The sequence below is a fragment of the Pseudogymnoascus verrucosus genome (genome assembly GCF_001662655.1).
Source record: "Pseudogymnoascus verrucosus strain UAMH 10579 unplaced genomic scaffold scaffold_13, whole genome shotgun sequence".
Classification (NCBI taxonomy): domain Eukaryota; kingdom Fungi; phylum Ascomycota; class Leotiomycetes; order Thelebolales; family Thelebolaceae; genus Pseudogymnoascus; species Pseudogymnoascus verrucosus.
The window spans coordinates 429,334-449,137 of NW_017263664.1; the positions used below are offsets into that span (position 1 = coordinate 429,334).

General features: G+C 48.0%; 7 protein-coding genes across 7 annotated transcripts; 3 read left to right on the top strand and 4 right to left on the bottom strand.

Annotated features, from left to right (window-relative positions):
- Positions 1-1,956: 1,956 nt before the first annotated feature.
- YHM2 (Mitochondrial DNA replication protein yhm2) lies at positions 1,957-3,874 on the bottom strand. The gene is made up of 5 exons (XM_018273299.2): positions 3,722-3,874; positions 3,392-3,596; positions 3,151-3,265; positions 2,393-3,065; positions 1,957-2,295 (listed from the first exon to the last, which is right to left on the bottom strand). The coding sequence occupies exons 2-5, from the start codon at positions 3,488-3,490 to the stop codon at positions 2,241-2,243; spliced, it is 942 nt and encodes a 313-aa protein (XP_018131919.1). The 5' UTR covers positions 3,491-3,596; positions 3,722-3,874; the 3' UTR covers positions 1,957-2,240.
- Positions 3,875-6,514: 2,640 nt separating this feature from the next.
- Positions 6,515-7,220, top strand: VE01_03818 (uncharacterized protein; the record flags this gene model as incomplete). Its single annotated transcript, XM_018273300.1, has 2 exons — positions 6,515-7,151; positions 7,207-7,220. The coding sequence occupies 2 exons, from the start codon at positions 6,515-6,517 to the stop codon at positions 7,218-7,220; spliced, it is 651 nt and encodes a 216-aa protein (XP_018131961.1).
- A 727-nt stretch (positions 7,221-7,947) lies between these two features.
- VE01_03819 (uncharacterized protein) lies at positions 7,948-10,005 on the bottom strand. Its single transcript, XM_018273301.2, has 2 exons — positions 8,860-10,005; positions 7,948-8,799 (listed from the first exon to the last, which is right to left on the bottom strand). Exons 1-2 carry the CDS (start codon positions 9,741-9,743, stop codon positions 8,169-8,171), a joined length of 1,515 nt encoding a protein of 504 aa, XP_018131960.1. The 5' UTR covers positions 9,744-10,005; the 3' UTR covers positions 7,948-8,168.
- Positions 10,006-12,052: 2,047 nt separating this feature from the next.
- Positions 12,053-14,111, bottom strand: VE01_03820 (uncharacterized protein; the record flags this gene model as incomplete). The annotated part of the gene is made up of 9 exons (XM_018273302.1): positions 12,053-12,137; positions 12,187-12,550; positions 12,613-12,778; positions 12,828-12,892; positions 12,946-13,303; positions 13,370-13,534; positions 13,598-13,690; positions 13,756-13,977; positions 14,037-14,111. The coding sequence occupies 9 exons, from the start codon at positions 14,109-14,111 to the stop codon at positions 12,053-12,055; spliced, it is 1,593 nt and encodes a 530-aa protein (XP_018131860.1).
- Positions 14,112-14,561: 450 nt separating this feature from the next.
- VE01_03821 (uncharacterized protein) lies at positions 14,562-15,609 on the top strand. The gene is made up of 2 exons (XM_018273303.2): positions 14,562-14,670; positions 14,738-15,609. Exons 1-2 carry the CDS (start codon positions 14,628-14,630, stop codon positions 15,580-15,582), a joined length of 888 nt encoding a protein of 295 aa, XP_018131863.1. The 5' UTR covers positions 14,562-14,627; the 3' UTR covers positions 15,583-15,609.
- A 659-nt stretch (positions 15,610-16,268) lies between these two features.
- Positions 16,269-17,744, top strand: VE01_03822 (uncharacterized protein). Its single transcript, XM_018273304.2, has 4 exons — positions 16,269-16,768; positions 16,833-16,899; positions 16,968-17,287; positions 17,345-17,744. The coding sequence occupies exons 1-4, from the start codon at positions 16,659-16,661 to the stop codon at positions 17,532-17,534; spliced, it is 687 nt and encodes a 228-aa protein (XP_018131859.1). The 5' UTR covers positions 16,269-16,658; the 3' UTR covers positions 17,535-17,744.
- Positions 17,745-18,106: 362 nt separating this feature from the next.
- VE01_03823 (uncharacterized protein) lies at positions 18,107-19,777 on the bottom strand. The gene is made up of 2 exons (XM_018273305.2): positions 19,561-19,777; positions 18,107-19,498 (listed from the first exon to the last, which is right to left on the bottom strand). Exons 1-2 carry the CDS (start codon positions 19,725-19,727, stop codon positions 18,175-18,177), a joined length of 1,491 nt encoding a protein of 496 aa, XP_018131964.1. The 5' UTR covers positions 19,728-19,777; the 3' UTR covers positions 18,107-18,174.
- Positions 19,778-19,804: the final 27 nt, after the last annotated feature.

Here is a 19,804-nt window from a genome sequence, read left to right on the forward strand (position 1 = left end):
CACATCCCATCACGGGATGTCCACATCCAAGGGGGCGTGACATGCTCCACCTACTCCACTTGCCTTTGCCTACTGACACTGCTACCACTACTAACACCACTAACCACTAACACTACCAATTACTGTCTACTCTACTGTAAACAGCAGCAAACAGCACACGGGAAAGTACACACCTCACCACCTCCAAGTACCACATACACCAACGTCTCCACCCTCCCACCACCACCACCCAATCCATCCCCATCTCCTGCCCGGGGATCACCCCATCTCCTCTCCTTGGCGCTTGCAAACTCTTTCATCATCGTCTTGGCTAAACGCCGTCGTCGTCGTCGCTCACTCACAGGCCAAGCAAGTTAAGCAAAGCAAGCGTGCCCAGAACGCGATAACGCACGGAATACTAACCGTACAGGCAGGTAGGTAGAGAGATTGGCGTTTACGGAGGCCGCGAGGGGCCAGAAGGGCACCACACCGAAGATACAGATACCGAACGTGAGGGGATAGAACTTTTTGGGCTGTTCTGGATGCGTGTTACACAGCCAGGCATAAACGCGCATTCCACCGACGTCATCGCATTCTTTACATCGGCCACCACCACCGCGCATCACCGCGCATCTCATCCCTTTCCCCTCCCGTACAGACCTGATCTAGCTTCATATTCACTAAGCTATCATATATCCCCTCCCGTACCGACCGCGCGCGACTCATAACAACCAACGGTGGTGGTTGTCGTTACATCATCATAGTCCAAGTCAAGTTAAGTCAAGTCACGAGGAAATAATACCCAGACCGACGCCGGGAGGGGGGGAGGAGGGAGAGGGGAGAGAAGAGGGAGTACGTAAGGGGCGTCTAGCTGACTAATCACCACACACACCTTTTCTAATCTCTCTTTTCACACACCCCTGGTTCCCTGTCCACACACCACACCCTACCCTGCGTGGCTGCAAACAAACCAAACACCCACGCAACGCCACGGGCCGCGCTCAGACCGAGTCGAATGAGTCGCTTACTTAGGTAAGTTAAGTTAACCCGTTCTAGATGCGGTGCCGTTTGTCTGTTTCACACGTGGGGCGGCTAGGTGGGATAGGGTGGGTGGGAGATATAATGAGGAGGGAAGGAGTACTACTGTATAATAAGGTATGCTGGAAAGTATAATACAGGGCTGTGATGGAGCTGTGATGGAGCTGTGGATAGACCTTGACCTAGACCAGGGCGTAGGATGAGATGGATGGGAAAGGGGAGACAGATAGAAAGGGGAAGGGGGTAACGGCATGGGATGGTAGTAGATGGGTTAATTTCGCAAAACTAAACTGTGGATTCACTACATACCGAGGCGCGTGCTTGCTTTCTTGCTTGCTTGTTTGCTTGCGCGTCGTGTCGTCGTGTCGTCGCCGAGGGATAGGGGGACGTGAGCTTAATAGGCCGAGATGGCATGGTAGACACATGCAAGAAAGACAGGAGATGAAGGAGCAAGGTGCGCACGTACTCCACGGTAGGAATCAAGCTATTGCCATGAGCCTTGGAATCTACAGCTGGTCAGTAACGGCGTTATTATCAGTGGGAGGAGTTCAATGACAACGTTGTTATCAATGGGAGGAGACGGGGTGGGTGGGGAATTGAGTATACAGAAGAAATAAATATCACAAGCATAATAACACACGAATCGAGTCTATGCTATGAGCTTTGTCTTGGTCTTGGTCTATAGGTGTAGGGTCTACGAGTGGTTTGGTAACAACATTATCAGCTGAGAGAGGACGGGCTGGGATTCAGTAGACGGGAGAAATAAAATATCACGGCGTAATAGGATACAAATCGATGTTTATGCCTTGAGCCTCGTTCCTGGTCTGTAGCCAGAGTCATCGATCAAGCTCCACGCCATGAGCTTCGTTCCTGTTTTATAGGCGTTTTGTCTACGAGTGGTTTAATAACAACATTTTATCAGCGAGAGAGAGCACGGGCAGGAAATTGACTATATCAGAAGAAATAAATATCACAGCACAGCAACATACCACCACCTCGCACAGAAGAAAAAAAGGTATAGGGCACAACATCTCATATCGATTAACACGCCCATCTGTGTAACTACAACTTATAATAAAAGGAAGAAAAAACAACTGAAGTCAATCCCGTTCCGTTCCGTCTATTTCTTTTGCGCGCGCTAGAACCTATTCGTGACACAATTCATCTTGCGATGGTAATGCCTCCCATGATGGATATGTTTGGTATCCCCCAAAAAACGCCGTCTAATGCTTCGCTGTGACCGAGTCGCCGGTGAGTTTCTCGACGTAGCTCTTGGCCCTGTGGAAATAGTCAGCAAACGTGTCCGCAGACAATAAAGGGCGGTCGGTGATGGACAAAATGCCACCACCCAGGAACGGAGAAAGGAGATACTCACATATCACCCATAGCAACCATACAAATCGTCTGCCAAACGCCCAACCCAATCCTAGGCACCACCCCGCGATAAAGCCCCTTAATCCCATTCTGCGAGTAAATATAACTGAACGTCTTCCCCACCGTCAAGTTCTTCGGCCTATTCGGATCCGCAGTCTTACTCTGCATCTCCACGCGAATAACCTCAATCGGCTGATTCCACGCCGACAACCCTCCACCCAGCCCACTAGCAAGGATCTTCTCCCACGCTCCCAGAGCAGCGCCCTCCTCCTTCCCAGTCGCCTTGCGGATCCCGGACTCGGCAAGACGCGAGAGTCCGAAGCGGGACCCCCAGTTCGTCATCTGACGGATCGCGACAGCGTTCACGCCCTTGTTGATACCCTTGATACCCTCCTTGCGGTAGATATCCGCGAAGGTGGCAAAAGTCGACTGGGGAGCGACGCCCGTGGCGGCGAGCTTGGTCTTGGTGATCTCAACGGTCTTCATGCAGGTGCAGAAGCCCATGGTGGCGTAGGCCTGCGCGACGCCACCGGCGACACCGCCGCTGATGCCGGCGGTGAAGTCGCCGGCGCCGAAGGTGCGGGCGTAGTATTCGGCTTCGGAGGCGACGAAGAGGAGGACTGCGCCTTTGGTGGAGGCTTCGATCCAGGCCCAGGGAATGAGACCTTGGTAGACTGGAGAGAGGAAAGGTTAGTTACGGGTTTTTTGGGGGGTGTGTGGGGTTTGTGGGGGAATCCGGGGATGGGATGGGGGACTAACAGCCAAAGACACCGCCACGGCCCCAGATGCGGCCCAGGGCGCCGGCGAAGCTGTCACCGCGGTTGGCGGCCATGGTGGTCTTGGTGACCTCCAATGGCTGGCCGAGAGTTGTCACCTAATGCAATTCGTCAGTCGTGTGCTCCTATCATCATCCATCTCCAAATTGCCCAATCCCGATCCTCGGCATGGGAAATCGGGACAAATAGGCATGTGGACACGCGGGTATGTGGTATATGCTCACCTCGAAAAGATTCAGCCCTGCTCCGAGGAGCAGGTTGCTGAACTTGACGGGCTTCTTCTCCAGCTTGGGAGGCTGAGTCTCGACGACGGCGACGGACATGCTGGCGGATCTGATGCGTTTAGGGGGTCCTGACCAAGGAAGACGGGGTGCTTCGTTGCGGAGGGTGAGGAGGAGATGTCGGTAACGCGGAGAGAACGACGCTGGGCTGGATTCGGGGTAAGTAAGTGTGGGGACCGGAGGAAGGAGCGGAGAGTGTGCGAGAAGGAGTTTTTGTGAGGTACTGGTGGTGTTGGGGGGTGAAGGTGCGAGGGATGGATTGGATGCTCTTACAGCTATAACCGAGTAGCGCTTGATAACAGACAGGGAAGCCAAGAGTTTCGGGTCCCGATGGGGGATATCGGAAGGTTGATGCGGGGTTCGGAAGATTGATTGAGCGATGGGTTTCTCGATTGAGATGAGTGATGAAATGCACCGAGATATTGATGGATAAGGATAATATATTGTTTTTTAAAGAAACGAGGGGGGGAAATGTCTAGAGATAAATGGAAGGGCGGGCGCGTTTTTGGCGGGCTGCGGCTGCGGTTACGGTCTGGACGACCGATTTTCAGGGGATCACGGGAAATCGGTGAGGTGGTGCAGGGGGCTAGCGGGTGCGGAGATCGCAGGTATTGGGGTGCGTGGGCGTGTTCGCGTAATTCAACGGCTCAACAGTCGGTAAAAAAGTTGGGGATGGGGACGGGAAATGGCTTGTGAATTTTGGGGAGGTTGGAGCCTGAGGCAGGAAGTGGTGAGGTGGGGAGTTCAACGACATTACAACAGTATAACTAACGGCAAAACAGTATTACTATATGCGCTGGGAATACTGCTGGTTGATATCTTCTATCATCACTTCAGGATTTAAGAGGGTGTTGATCCACGTACCTTGATATTGCTTGACAAATTTAAATGCTACAGTTACAGCCAGCGATTTTATTACATCTCCGAAAGTCGGCGGTTGATTATATTCGTGATTATTTATTAATAATCATAAGAAGCATGATTATTATTCCAGAGGCAAGTAATCATAATCATGACTACCTATGGTTTTCAAAAACCAATAATCATCATCGTTAATATTCCTGGTTTTCAAAAGCACATAATCATAATAATAACTATTCGTGTTTTCGAAAGCTAATAACCATCATCATCAATACCTATGCTTACAGATATATATTCATGGTTATATAAGATTTGAGTATTTAAATATCCATGATTATGATGATTATTCTTGCCAACCCCGCCGAAAGAAGGCCTGCAGTTTTTAAATCTGTTATTTAATCATACCTACTTTGACCACCTTAATTTCTTGCCGTGACATGGAAGCTGAAATGATAATCAGCCATCCTCCCACCACCGCCCTCAAACCATCTACTTTCACACAGAACATCTATATTTAGTCCCCGACATACACATGACTATCAAATACGACCATAGACTCAAGAGAATTGGGCATCCCGTCCGCTCTGCCATACACAAGCTTGTAATCTACTCGCTCTATACTCTCAATCGTGCCAATAGGCATAGCGTGGAATTTGGGCCCCTTGCCGCTTTGAAGGGTAAAGCGAAGGGTGAGCAGGGTGAGCAGTGCGTGAGCAGGGTGAGCATAATGGGGCGAAGTGAACTTTTCGTGTCATTTTCGCGTTACTTTCGCGTTAGACTGAAGTTTAGCCCTTAGTTTAAAACACCATGTAAGGCATTGCTCTCTTAACCTTTCCCAAGGTGATTCGTCATTGACCGAGCCACGAAAGTAGAGACTCTACGCTTAGCTCGCTCTCACAAAAGTTGTGATCGGCGATTAGCTTGTTGCGGAAGATATTCACAGAGAGGAATAAGAGGCTTCAAGAATTGAACCTACTTACCGCTTCAAATACAACGAGGGAGACATTTCTTACAAGTCCCCATCAATAGACTCGACAAATCTCGGTCATTCTCCTAGCCAAGTGTAACTTCACACGCAACAAACCACATCAACGGTCTCTCGATCTGCTGGAATATTGTTATTCCGTAGCCGCTAATGCGTGGCTATCACATCTCATCACGAGCGTGAAGAAAACGTGGACTCCAACTATTGGAGCAATTGGAGCCTATGATGAGGAGGTAATACTAGCTATCTCATTACCATGTGGTCCTCTGTTCGTTGGAGCTACGCCATCGTATCACCACCTATGCCGCGCCAACAACGCTCTCTCAAGTCTGACTCGATTCAGTTCTGGGTGGTCTTCATCGAAGAGACTTAGGTTCCCAGCCCACGGGGAGGTACGAGTCGTCGCAGGCCTACAACGATTAGGCCGTACACTGTAGACATGTGCAATGGACCTAATGACACATGCCTTCGCCCGCTTCGCTTGGGGGGCGCCGGCGTTGACAGGAGTGCCAGATTTGCCAAAGCGGATAATGCGTAGCGCCTAAATCCCCTAGTTTATACTAGCGGTGCGAACCGAAGTCCTACCTTAAGCGGTTACACTCTGCAGGTGCAGCTGAGGGTGGATCGCCGCTGTCGATAAAGTGACTTGCGCAAGTCTCCGCGCGCCTGCCACTTGTGGCGTCCTCCTTGTGGTTGGTGTGGTATGATGATTTTGGGGGTTACACAGCAGGAACACGTGCCAGACAACGTCAAAAATCATCGTGGCGAACAACAAAATTGAATCTTTTGTTTCTAAGCCTTCCTTCAGCCATCAAGCAGCCTTGCGCCCGCAATCTGATATAGTTGGATTTACCTTCTTGAGCCAGAAAGCAAGGTTTCGAGGACCAGCTTAATAATCAGATCAAGATTTCCGATCCCGACAATACTCAACGATCGAAGGCCAGCCTTAAAGTATCTATGAGCCTATTCCAGCTGGTGATCCGAAGCATCAAAATAGGAAAAGATTAATGATAGTTGGCTAGTCTCGCTAAGAAGAAGAGCTGTCTGGCACCATTGCCCACGAGTCTGTTAGTATGTAGGATTCGCAAACCCTTATTAATGGAAACACTGCCAAAGGCCCTATCACTAACTATCCCAACATGTTCGCTGTCCCGAAGTCAACTAGCTAAGAATATCAAGGACTAGCCCTTGCTAGACAGCCAGATTGTCCAGTCGTTAGGATGAACCACAATGGCCCAGATAATTATGTTAGAAACCACGCATTGCAGGACTACCAGATGCACTTGATGTTGCTTGAGCAGCAAAAGAAAAGAAGATTATTAATGGCAAAAGAAGCTCTTAAAGAGCAAGATACTGCGCTACAGACAATTACTTCGGTACTGAATCAGCTTAACATCGTACATATCTCTGTCAAAGAGTTGCTAGCAAATCTTCCCACTTATTTTCAAAATATTGAAGATTTCAAGTCATCCATTCCCCGAGATATCAAGACTCTACAAGGCTATGAAGAGAAGCTCGATGAGAAGGAAGCCGAAATCAAAGCTTTAGAGAACAGGTACAACGAGCTGATTCACATGACGCCAGAAGCCCAGCAAGGAGAGCTACGGCAGGTCAGGGATAAGGCCATGCTCACAATGCAACAAGATCGGGAAGAATTGACGCGAGATAGAGACAATACTGTTGAAAAGATAGAAGAAAGGAATGGACGGATTGAAGGGTTGGGGGTGGCGTTGGGGAGGTCCAGGGAGTTGATGCCAGAGCTGATTGAAGACCTGAAGAAATTGGCTCCGAAATTGCGTGATGTGCAAATGGACAATTCTAATGATAGCACCGGAACGATTAGAGATACCCATAGAGGTTAGCATGTATTGTGGCGTTGCTGTGTACGTATTGAGTATCTAACCTTACGAAGAGAGGCATAATTGAGAACCATTTCTCTTTCTATAATTCCCTTGCTAGTCGGAGCAGCGTTTATTTGTCTGTATATAACTTCTGTCGCTCCTTATACTGGACTGAGTGTCTGTCAGATGTATCAGGCATATTTGCCGTTGTCTCCTTTATGCGCATATCGAGCTCTCTGATTTCAGGTCGTGTTTACGCCATGAAAACGTTGGCTGAGACACCTTCTAAGCATCTTGCAGTAGCCGCTCTATCTGTTCTAGGCCATTGCAAAGCATTAGGCATGGAGGTTCTTAGACAGATGGATTATGGAGTATTGAGGGTTGGAATTGCAGATGTCGCATGTGTTGCAACTCGTCGTGTTGGAATACCAGCAAGCACACCTCCTCTTATATGACGAGCTGATGTTCACGGCGAGGGATATGATCCCGATGCAGTCGTGGAGGTTGAAGGACGACCTCGTCGTCTCCAATGGCACAGCCATTGTCGGTCAACATACCTCGGTATGTCGTATCATGTTGGAACCCACATAGCTCTGCCTCAAAAATGATCACTCACATGTAACTCCAATGGAAATACGAATCTCATTGTGGGTCTGCCGGACGTAGCGTTGTTTGAACGGATAAAACGACAGAACCTCCACGTTATCAAGGACGGGGGTGAGGTAGGAAATGACATATCTACGACAGAATGGAATTAATGTCCGCCACAAGAGTACCTAAACTTAATCCGATGACCCCCCCTTTCGTTAAGTCCCCGACTTTATCTCAAATATTTAGATATAACAATCAAGCGATGGGGCAGAACTCAAGCCACCCAATAGCGACGCAGGCACTTGGAATAGGAAGTATCGTATTCACTAAACGCTCAGAAGGAGCTGTCGGGGCTAAATATCCCCTGTTAAAATAATCACGCAGGCTACCCGTAGTCGCGCTGTGGTTGAACGAAAGTTAAGATACCCTAGCCGCGATAGTCCTATTCACAGGAATAAACATATACAGTACGTTGTGGATGAGCTTTGATGCTAGGGCGAGCAGTGGATGTCATGAGAGTCGTATGTGCATCGCCCATCGGAATTGTGTCACTTGGAAAAAGGATGACAGAATCCGTCGCTGCGGTAAACACAATATCTGAAGAAAAGTGACCGATAGAAGATTCGTTGTTGGGAGCAATAGTTGAAATAGTCGATATAATAAAGGATGATGGACTGGGTGTAAGATCGCTCGCAGATGCAGAGGCAGCACTAGTAGGCAGCACAGGAGTGGTAGACGTAGTGGACGTGCTAGAAATATCAGAAACATCATCGGTATCGCGATGATAAAGCAATGAGCCCCAACCAAGCCCATCATAATGGCCCGAACCCTCGCCCCAAGATCCGGCACCGCCTTCAAAGCCGCCCATTGATCTCACGGTATAATTCTTGTATTGTTCTGTCCAAGGCGCATCGACTCCTTTGATCTGGGCGTAATGGGCGTATAGTAACTCCCACGTTGGCCTATAGGCTCCACGAGACGCACTGCTGATCTCGGAATATGACACGATACCATTGGTATAAGGCACAAATGGCACCTCGTTGCCTAGGTTATATCGTGCATAGTATTCAGCTCTGTTACAATGTCAGTCGAGTTCTAGATTCTTCCTCGGTGTAACTTGGCCGAAGACGTACCCGAGAAGAATACGACTGTTATTGTAGCTGTACAGATCCACGCCTTGGTTCCAGGCCTGTTGTGCAATGACGCCAAGCATCTGGAAATCCAATCCCGAATGGCCTTGATCGCGACCAGATTCTTGGCCTTGTCCAATTTTTTTCCCGGTTCCGGGCTCGTCAACAATGTCCGTAATACAGTTGTTGATTGCACCATTACCAATCCCATTCTTGAAATATTCAACCGCAAAATCAAACAGGGTCGAGTTGTCTGTGAGTACTCCAAAGGCCATAACTGAAGCCATATTGCAAAGTTCCCAATTGGCAAAGAAATGTCGGACGTTGTGTTCCGAAGGGGCTTTATGATTGAGAAAGTATAGGTTCTTGGCTAGAAAAGTCCTGGAAAACATGTTGGCAAAAGTTTGCATCTCGCTCTCAGCGAAAGGCGCGTAGTCCCGGATCAGCTCGGCAGCATTGGCCAGCTCATGACCTTGTAGGCCAGCCGTTAGGTATTCGTCGTCCCCAATGTCAAAGTTCTCCAGAGTCTCTCCCCAGGCGACAAGGATGGCAGCTGCGGCTTTTGCATATTGTTCATCGCCCTCGATTTTCCAACGCAATCCGAGGGCAAAGGCTGCGGCGGCATCATGCCAGAGGAGCTGAGCATTTGCTATAGCACCGTTTGCAGTGTCACGATAGACGCCCGGCACAGCATTATTTGTATAGGTAGACTGAGAATACACCAGACCAGTGAGTTTGACCCACGAGCTCTGCCAAGGGTCTAGCTGTGCAGCAAGCTTCGACTTTATGCGAGTGATGTCTGCATTGTTAACCAAGAGCCCGGGATGAACGAAGGCAGATATCAAAGGCAGGAGACCGATGAGTTGTGAAATAAAGATTGAACGCATATTGAACTACGGAATCAAATTAAGTTGCAAACGAGTGACCAAATCGAGAGATAAATTGAGGAATAAGGCGCCGTTAAAGAGCGTGGTGAATTTGCGATTGAACAAAGAGAGGTGCAAAAGACTGGCATCAGAAGGTGAGTACTGGAGTGGCAACAGAACAGGCCTTAAGAAATTGCGTCGATAAATGGCTCCGGGAGCGATCTGCATGTGCAGTGACGCTTTCGGTAAAGTATATGACATTCCCTGAAATGATTGTTCCGTGTAACGGACCATCCTAAATGTTTCAAGAAGGAGGGTGAGGGACAGGACAGGACATTAGCAACTCGGTAGGTATGTTGGTCCTGCCAGGTGGGGGTTTCAGAAAGGTCCAGGGTCCAGGGTCCCGGGTCCAGGGTCCTAGCCCGACCCTCTGATAACAATCGAGGCGCCACGCTACCGTCTTGTTTGCTGCTCACTCAGAACCTAAAAGCAGCTAGCCATTGTTAAATGAGGGCCTAGATGAATGCATCACCGGGCTTCGGGGGAAATGCCGGACGTAAGAATGTCTAAGTCGAGCGGCGCGCGACGTGTTTCTAGTTGTGCGGCACTAGCAGAGAGAGGATGGAGCCGTTTTAATGACTGCCCGAGTAAGGCCAACCAAAAAGAATTCGTGGAAAAAACCTTGAAGTAACGGAATTTTTATTAAACGTACACCGGTATACGTATATTGTAACTCGCAACTGCACGAATACGGGCTCCACCATACCGGAATCACAATGAAAGGAGACAGCGCAGAGCCTCATCGGGAGGGCATTGAAATTGTAAGGGCAGCCGCGACAGGCATCAAAACTTGCATATGTGGCTCAACATACAAGTAACTATCACATACGACCATAGACTCAAGAGAATTGGGCATCCCGTCCGCTCTGCCATACACAAGCTTGTAGTTCAGTGGATTGATGCTCTCAATCGTGCCAATAGGCATAGCGTGGAATCTGTGCCCCTTGCCGCCTTAAGGGGTGAAGCGAGGGTGAGCAGGGTGAGCCAAGGGGTAAGCAGGGTGAGCAGGGTAAGTGGGGTGAGGCGACGTGACGTTTTCGCGTCAATTTCGTGTCAGTCTCGCGTCAATTTCGTAATAGTACTAGAGTGTGGCCGTTTTAGCTTAGTACCTTATTTAAGTGCCTTGTTCTTATTTTCTACAATCTACTACGTAGTAGCTACTTAAAGAGTAAGGGTTTCTATAATATATAAGTATATAAAGAAGCATAATATCTAACACTTTAATATTAGAGCTATAGTCTCTATAAAGGTGCCTTAAGAGAATAGAACCTTAACTAATAATAAGAGGATCTTTATATACATTCTAGAAGAGCCTTACCCTTATAGAGATTAGATTCTTACATACTCTAGTATTATATAACACCTTATACCTATATAATAACTTAGGGTTATAGAGTAAGCTCTATAGTCTAATATCCTAATTCTTCCTTCTATAAAGTAAGTAATACTAGGGCTTATAGCTAGAGAGGCTTTTATAAGTACATAGGTTAGAATATTATGCTAATATAAGGGTTAATGTAGTATAAAGAGGAGCTATTGTTATAAGGAAGCAAAGGAGTGTAGCGTATACTATTATAATGACAACTATAACTATAGTAATTTATTAGGTCTAGCTACTCGTATAGAAATAGCTCTAGTTAAGAGGCTAAAGCGGAAGCGGGCAAGAGCAGACACTACTGGAAATGTAGTATAGAGCAATCAATCTATTTACTATTCTATTATACTACTTTGCGAATGGGCCGGCCACTTAGCCAACTGGCCTACTTAGTGGCAGGGCTAGAACATATGTAACAGCTAGTTGCATTCGAGGGTGCAACTGCAGAAAAGGGAATCATTTATCTAACGAAGCACTCATATCACAGTTAATACGTTTGCAAGGAGTAGCTTTGCTAAGATGATTAGTCTCTCTCTACCCTCGATGTATTTATTATGCCCCTTCGTAAGAAACGTAAGCTATCTTTCATTCGACGACCCTGTGAGCGAGGGATTTCAGATGGTCACCGACACGTTTGGTATTGCTTCTATAGTGGGACTAAGACGGATAAACATACAACCATAGACGCATTAGAATTAGGCATCCCGTCCGCCCTTCCATACACAAGCTAGCAATTGATTGCTTCTTACTTGCTCTCAATTGTGTTAATAGGGTCAGCGTAGGATCTTGGCCCCTTGCTGAAGGTACCCTCTAATTGAGTCCCTCTCACAGTGCTCTAAGTGCAAGAGCTGGCAAGCCCAACTATTATCACGAAAGTTGAGTTTTAAGAAACACTTTACTGAGAGCGACGAGAATTAAGCCACCAATGTGACAATGCTGACAATAGACCCACCCCACCAGCGGCAATAATGAGATTATATCTATTTCCAAGTTAGCAATGCTTCCCTGAAGTCCCATACCGTGACATACATGCTCCCTATGACATCGATAATAACCGCGATAGCGAGTTCGCGATCTCCCCGGGACAGACCCGCCAATCCGTCTCCCGAGATAATAGCCTTGATGTCCTCCAGCCCTAAGCGAGGCAACGCAGCCCCCAGACCCCGAAGGGACCTGTTTAGTAACACCATGTAGCTGATCCCCAGTGCGACTAGGGCGCCCATCTCCTGCGCTAGCATAATGAAACCGACGCTCTGTGCCTGGGTGTCGGGTGCCGCGCCGGCAAGGCGTTGTGAGACGGAGAAGGAGAGCTGCTGGTAAAGGCCGGTGCCGAAGCCGATGAGAATAGAGTAGATGTAGATCCTAGTCGTGCCGCTGGGATTATTAACTGTAGCTGGGGCAGGGCGTCAGTACATGGTGCCTAATTGGGGTGTATGGAGTAGGCAGTGCGCTTACTGAGAAGGGTGCCGCCTATAAGAACCAGGGCTGCCCCTGTTAGGTAATATATGGACGCTGGGATACGAGGGAACTTCGAGAGCGTGTAGCCGCTAAGTAGACAACTTGCTACCAGGAGTATAACTAGTGGCAGGAGTCGCACGCCAGCCATGATGGCGCTGTCACCCTAGTGTTCTTTAGCTTTGTAGGAAGTAAATGTGCAGGGGTGACCATACCCGTGTCAGCTGGAAGAATAGGGGCAGGTAGTAGATGGGAATGAAGACGCCGGCCGAGGCGCAGGCTATGACTGTTAGCACAGTTGAAGCAGCACTTGCGGACTGTCGGTCTAGTTACCAGTAAGCAGGAACAAGATGACCTGCCTAGCGGATCTCAGGTACGCGACTGGAAAAATGCGGTTGTTGGGCGAGGTGCATAGGGAGAGCCATTGCACAATGCAGAATGAACAGGAGAACATAAAAGCTAGCGCAAAGAGAGTGATGACCCTGCCGTGATCCCAAGGGTACGACACACCTCCAAGCGTAATTCCCATGAGAAATGTTGTTAGGGCGCCGCTCTGGAGAGCCCAACCTAGCCAGTCGATGCTCCAAAAGAGTGTCAGATAAGGTCTGCGGTGTGGTATTTCGGGGTCTTGAATGAGAAAGATGTAAGCTGGCATCACCACCGCGCCAATGACCAGGTTGATGTAAAAGGCCTATTCTCAACATTAGAACTTACTAAAAAGCAATAGCGCTAAATATGGTTTCGATAAATATCATACCCATCTCCAAGTTGCAGAACTCGCGGCGAAGCCACCGCCGATGATGGGGCCGAGGACGGTTCCTGCACCCCATGACCACCCTGTCAAGGCGAAATACATGGGCCTTTCATTCAAGGAGGTCATGGAGGTAATTAGGGCCATCACACCGAAATAGATACCCGTTCCCTAAACACTTTGATGTTAGTTCAAGAACCCAGATCTGTGGGGGAAGTCAAGAAGATCACGTACACCTGCTCCAGCAATTGCCCTCCCAATGATCAACATGTCCATGCTAGTTGCAGCACCGCACAGGGCAGAGCCTAGCTCAAAGCAAAGCACAGTCTAACGGAAGCCGGTAAGTTAGCAAATATTTAAATAGCCTATAGCAAAAAACGCAATATCCATACCAAGACGAAAAGCCATTTCTGGCTTACGAGCGTGTAGAGCTTCGACCAGAGTAGTACAAATGCCGTTCCAGTCAGGACATATGCGTTTGGAATCCAACTGAGTTGGTCGATGGACTTGAATTGCTGGACAATGTGGGGCTGGATGTCGGCGACGATAGTGTTGTCGAGGGCATAGAGGAAGTTACCTACTATTAGGGAGGAGATTATCACGGCGAAACGGACCTTTGGTTGCGTGTTAGCGGTTTTTGTTGTAATTATGAGGTTTTTAGAGGGTTACGGACAGGTCCTGGCTTTTTGGTAGGCTCCTGTTCTTGGCTTTCCAGGCTGCGGTCTTCGTCTTCTGCTGAGTTTGCCATTTCTGATATAGTGTCCTGTTTTTCATGTCTAGCGGCGCTTCTTGACATTTATACACATGGTCTAGATGGAGTGAAGTGTTCATTTCCTAACTTTTGTTTGCCATTTTTTATTAGGTAGATGTTTTGTCAACACGCTAAGCTATACTATGAATTAGGGGAACTCAAAACCAGTTCTCACGACCTAGCACTTCTAGGCGCTTCTAAGCTTTAGGTGCCAAGCCTTTAATATAGATGGAAGGTTAGCATGCTAAGCATTGTTGAGTCAACATTACGATGTTTTATGAAATTTAATTTTAAAGAAGAGTATGTTGAGTCAACATGGTGATAAGTAATGAGAACGTCGAAAATAAATATCCGCTAAATTAGTGTGCTGAGCTAATCCGACGAGACGTTTTGAATGGGTACTCATACTAGTTAGCCGATGTTGGCATGTTGAGTCAACACGCACAACTTTCTTTCATCGAACATCATTTCCACGCGTTGCAACACAACTGTCTGAGATAGATAGAAATCGACATGAACAAGAAGATTACCATACCTACAGCTTTACTAGATAACGGTATGTTCTGATTTGTGCTTGTAATATTACCGTTGTGATACCCATCCCTAACATGACACAACTTTAGTTAACCGTCGTCGAGAACAGCTTCGCCAAGGCCAGCGCGCTCACCGCGAACGCAAAAACAGACGGGTAAAGGATCTCGAAGCACGTGTTAAGGAACTAGAGGCAACCGTGTTGGATCTTGAAAGTCAGCTTCGATCAGCTCGTACCCTAGAATCCAGCCCGCATTCCCTTAGTGGTATCGTCACCAACGAGAACGTCGCTACTACCCCGCTGTCAACTTATATTCCCCCTCTGGACTTCGCAGCTCTAGGCGCAATAGAAACCTCTTGTTCTGAGCTCCCATCATTATGTTTATTAGGCGAGAGAGACGTTTCAATCCCCAACTATGACGTGTCCATGTCTTTGGCAGAGACGACAGAAGCTCAAGATGCACCAACAATACTAGCTACCCTTCCTACAGAGTCTCTAGCTCTTCATCAACGTCTTGAGTACCGCACAGTCCAACGAACCTTAGAATACATCCTCACATACGACCTCGCGAGCCTCAACCGTGTGTTTATGTTCCACGTAAACGACCCCAGCATACGGCATTCGTACATGCATCCCGAAGCCAGCGAGGCCAACAGACTACTCAGCACTGTTCTTCTACGAGGCTATTTTGCTTTCGAGTGGCCGCCCGTGATCATTCCGTTGGCGGAAGAGGCGTTAACCAAGCAGGGCAGCTATATGGATGCTCGTCAGGTGGAGAGCTATTTAACGACTTTCAAGGAGGCGTATCCCTTATGTCTGAGCCTACGAGCGGATGATTTTATAGCGAGTTTGTCTAGGCTAGCAGTGTGTTTTGGTTGGCACGGGCCGTACTTCACAGTTCAGGATGTGGTGGAGTGTGCTAGGAGGATTAGCTAGTGATGTGTAAATGGTAGTGTCACATGAAATATAATATGCTTATCATTCACGAAGAGCGGCTGTTCACTATAAATGGCTCCATACTTAAACCGGCTGTTTGCAAAATCTAGACATGGCGGGAGCGTGCCTTTTATACCATTTTCAAGCTCACCCTCGTTCACCCTCGCTAACCCTCGCTCACCCTGCTCACCTTCGCTCACCTAGGTACCGGATTATCCATGGCCATCTAAAGTCGCGGTGCATCGCGTTCATCGCGTTCATCGCGTCTTAATACAAGACCCACTTCGTGCGTGTCGACGTGGCCGCCATTAGGTAGCTGAGGGGGACAACCGGATTATCGTGAGGCATCAAAAACTTGAGGGCAGCGACGCTCACCCGCTAGTCTAAATGGCACCGTCCTGAGTATTAATCCACTTCAAGCTTGAGATCGGTGGATTAGTAGTTGGGTGGGTGACCACCAGCGAATACCCACTGTTGTATGTTTTTGATTGTATTTTTTTTGCCATTTTTGTATGTTAAATTTTGGGGCCACTGACGCTTGACGTGTGCTTGGGAGAAAGGTGGGGGGACGGGGCTAGGTTGTTGTGTGTGGCCGCTACTCAATAAGGGCGCTAACGTCAACGCGCTCCAGTCAGCTTCGGCTCTAGGCCACAAGCAGGTTGTGAAGTTGCTTCTCGACAAGGGCGCTGAGGTCAACCAGCACGCAAGATGAGGAATATGATAGCGCGCCTAACGCAGCATTAGGAGGGCACAACCGATTCTCAAGAACTGAGACCCCGTCTACACTTCGAAGTCTTCGTATCTGAATGATAGACATAGCGTGGAATCTGTGCCCCTTGCCGCCTTATGGGGTGAAGCGAGGGTGAGCATGGTAAGCAGGGTGAGCAGGGTAAGCACGGTGAGCAGAGTAAGCAGGGTGAGCGGGGTGAGGCGACGCAACATTCTCGTGTCAACTTCGTGACTCGCGTCAATCTCGTAATAGATCCGTCGAAAGGTGTTGTCGCTAGCAATTCCCCATATCCCGACGTAGTCTTTTCAATTTCTACAGAGAAATTTATCTGCGACAAGAGGGAGCCATGGCGCCTGAATCTCCTCTGGGCGAGTCAGTGATCTCTGGACCTTTCAGCTTGTACGAGGGGAGTTTCATTTTAGAGTTTTTGGAGCCACATCCCTCGAGAGATGCAACGTGAGTCGCAAAGCCAACAAAGCTAAGAACACCCGCTCAAAACTCTTTGCTAACCTTGATCTAGAGTTCTGATAAGAGCAACGTACAAACACGACCACCCTCTCTGCAAACAAGGCAAAGGTCATCCTCAGGTAGGTAGATACCTTAAGACGGATATCCTATCCCGTTTCCATGTGACATCCACCAACAAGAAATTCAGGCACCGCCTCTCCACCTCCATTTCAATCAATCAGAGACTTTCCAGGTCCTCCAAGGCCAAGTAGCCACCGTCGAGGGATGGTCTGTAACCACGAAGGTCTATACCCGAGAGGACGGGCCGCATGAGATCAAGCCATGGGTACCTCATAGCTTTAACCCCGTGTCAGATAGCCCTGAAGATACCGTCCTGCTGGTCTGGGCGCACCCTGACGACGTCGATGAGATGATGGACAGAGTCTTCTTTACAAACTTGCTGATGTACGTCAGCGACGTGCATGAGAAGAAGGTTTCGCTAAACCCGTTCCAGATCATGCTAACCCAGTGAGTTCTCCCCTCGCCGAAATGCAAGATTAGGGCCTGAAAACTTACTCTTGCTAGGCATGTTTCTGCCACTGCCATGGTATGGTTTCCTACCGCGACGTGGCTGGGCCCGCTGCGCTGGTGGGTACCGTGGAAGGTGCAAGCCTTGTTTGCTGCGGCAGGGAGATTGATGGGGTTGACCCCTATGATGAAGAGGTATACCTCGGATGAAGAGTTTGCAGAGATTCAGAAGACGAAGAGGACTTGAAGGGTCGTTCTATGAAGGGTCGTTCTATACCTAAGAAAACGTGTCGATCCCGTAGATACATCGTTTGTAATTCCAGATTCTTGACGCTATGCAGGAGCTGGATTCCATCTTACATGCTTTACCTTTGAGTTTATATTTCTATTTTATATAATGCTTCTAGATATGGTTCCATTGCAGTGTATTAGAGAAGTAGCAGGTACCGCTAGCGACATACTATCTATTTACAAGCGTCACGGCGCCCATAGGTTACAACCTTCTCTCTTGTATTGTACTTATTGATCTTAGATTCCCATATACGGACTGGAGGTGCCATCGGCTCGAATCTTCAAAAGACACAATGTCCAAAACTCACAGGTTCTGTGAATTCGAATTGTATTGCTGCATCGTTGCTACTCCATCTTACACCACAGTCATCAGCCTACATGGCTAACGTCTGGAAGTGGGTTGCTGACCATGACCTGGATATTAATACTCAAGATCAAATCTTAAACTTGGAGTAGCTAGGACTAGTAGCACGTAGCACGTGGCACTATGTTATTCATAGTTTCCTCAACTTCCCAATGGCCAAATGACTTGTTTACATGTGAGCCTAGATAAATATTAAGAAACAGATCTTGTTAATATTACACTAGGACAATACTTAAAATAATTCCATCTTCCTTAGAGGCATCCCCTCCTTATCCCAGGTTTCAGGAAGGAAATTCTCCCCAATGACCCCCAAACATGTACTAGTTTTAGAATTATAGATGTCATCAACAAGGGACGAGTCGACATCTAGAAGCTCTCTTGGAAAACGATCTGTTTTTCTTGTAGCAAATCTTGCGACCTCCTTTCGAGCTTCCTCGTGGCGAGATTTTATTTCTAAGGCCTGATTTTCTTGGCACCCACCTGCACCATAGGTAATGCGACGGTGGCTCTTTTCAACAAGTGCGCGAGTAATGACCATCTCTTCAAGTTTTGTAATATCGCGTACTAACGTGAAGAGCGTCTCAAAATGGGCCTGGATGAGAATCATATAGTTAAACCGCATTGTCTTCAGCGTCTTGCTATGCCGCCTGAGGAAGCTTTCTACGCTGTCAAGCGTGATAGTGCACCATTCCAGATCAATACTCTCCAATTGATCACTTGATATTGCATCCAAGATAGGAGAAAGTTCCAAGGGGGAAGTCTCCATGCTCTCCTTGGTATATATTCGTAGATGTCGCAAATGTGGAAGGCCACTAAGGAGCAAAGCGGCAAGGTTTTCGCGGTGGATATCGGTAAACCCAGGCCTATTCCAAGTCCTAGTTCGCATTGGAAGGGTTAGAGAAGAAAGGTTTCGAAGAGCGGGGAGAGATGCTTTAATGATGCTAGGGTCCAGTGTGGTAAAGTCGTCGACTTGGTAGAAGAATTCATTTTCTTTGAGTACTAGAGTAGAAAGGCTAGGAATCGTTGTTCTTGCTGCAGCTTGCAGAAACCTGTCGAGGGCACGGCCATTCTTGAAGGGATCTGGTTCTAAAATTTGAATTTTGACTATTGCGTTGACACTTGTCTTCCTAGCATATTCGCTCCAGTTGCACAACTGGACCTCAGTCAAACTAGTAAGCCTCTGGAGTAGCGCTGAAAGGATATCGATATCCGTCTTCTCATTGATAAATTTGTTATACTCCTCAATGATTCGGCCATGTTCTTTGTATGCGCCAAACAGAGTCTCGGGTGTCCAGCCGAGCTGTTTAAGGCCGTCTGAAATCGCGGTCTCCGGAAAATCAGCCACAGTTGCACTCTGAAAGGCCTCACTAGTAATTGTTGAGCGGTCTACACCTCGGATAATACCTTGCGCGTAGCGAAATCCCGGTTGATGCTGAGCACTAAAAGTACTGAGGAATCCTCGTGGTTTTGGAGCTCCGGTTTGTAACATGCCATCCTGAATCAACAGAGTTGTCACATGCCGGCTGAGGCGAGCAGATTCCGAGATTGTGGCGAGTCTGATACATTGTTAAGAGGGTAATTGCAAGTATGATATAAGGGAGTAAGGGAGGTAGCGTACCTGTCAAGGTCTTCCGGGCCTAGCCAGAACGCGAGGCAAGAAAAGAACAGTGGTGTCACGCGGGCGTCAAGCTCCTTACACACAAGTGAGAGCGCTTTGAGGTCTGAAGTGGGAAGCTCTGAGAAGATTTGTTGAATGACTTCGTTTGGAAGTTTCTGGAAATACATGTTCGTTGAGTTGTAGGTTATGGTTAACACTTGCTTGTGTTGAAGTGATGTCTCTTATTATATGGAAACACTCCTTA

Bases quoted from the DNA above. Each gene is read 5' to 3' on its own strand.
- YHM2 (XM_018273299.2), bottom strand. From the start codon at position 3,490: ATGTCCGTCGCCGTCGTCGAGACTCAGCCTCCCAAGCTGGAGAAGAAG. The intron at 3,066-3,150 runs GTTAGTCCCCCA...TCCTCTCTCCAG, and splicing joins CCGTGGCGGTGTCTTTGGCT to TCTACCAAGGTCTCATTCCC. The intron at 2,296-2,392 runs GTGAGTATCTCC...CTATTTCCACAG, and splicing joins ATGGTTGCTATGGGTGATAT to GGCCAAGAGCTACGTCGAGA.
- VE01_03819 (XM_018273301.2), bottom strand. From the start codon at position 9,743: ATGCGTTCAATCTTTATTTCACAACTCATCGGTCTCCTGCCTTTGATA. The intron at 8,800-8,859 runs GTACGTCTTCGG...ACATTGTAACAG, and splicing joins AACAGTCGTATTCTTCTCGG to AGCTGAATACTATGCACGAT.
- VE01_03821 (XM_018273303.2), top strand. From the start codon at position 14,628: ATGAACAAGAAGATTACCATACCTACAGCTTTACTAGATAACG. The intron at 14,671-14,737 runs GTATGTTCTGAT...ACACAACTTTAG, and splicing joins TACAGCTTTACTAGATAACG to TTAACCGTCGTCGAGAACAG.
- VE01_03822 (XM_018273304.2), top strand. From the start codon at position 16,659: ATGGCGCCTGAATCTCCTCTGGGCGAGTCAGTGATCTCTGGACCTTTC. The intron at 16,900-16,967 runs GTAGGTAGATAC...CAAGAAATTCAG, and splicing joins AAGGCAAAGGTCATCCTCAG to GCACCGCCTCTCCACCTCCA. The intron at 17,288-17,344 runs GTGAGTTCTCCC...TACTCTTGCTAG, and splicing joins TTCCAGATCATGCTAACCCA to GCATGTTTCTGCCACTGCCA.
- VE01_03823 (XM_018273305.2), bottom strand. From the start codon at position 19,727: ATGTATTTCCAGAAACTTCCAAACGAAGTCATTCAACAAATCTTCTCA. The intron at 19,499-19,560 runs GTACGCTACCTC...ACAATGTATCAG, and splicing joins GGCCCGGAAGACCTTGACAG to ACTCGCCACAATCTCGGAAT.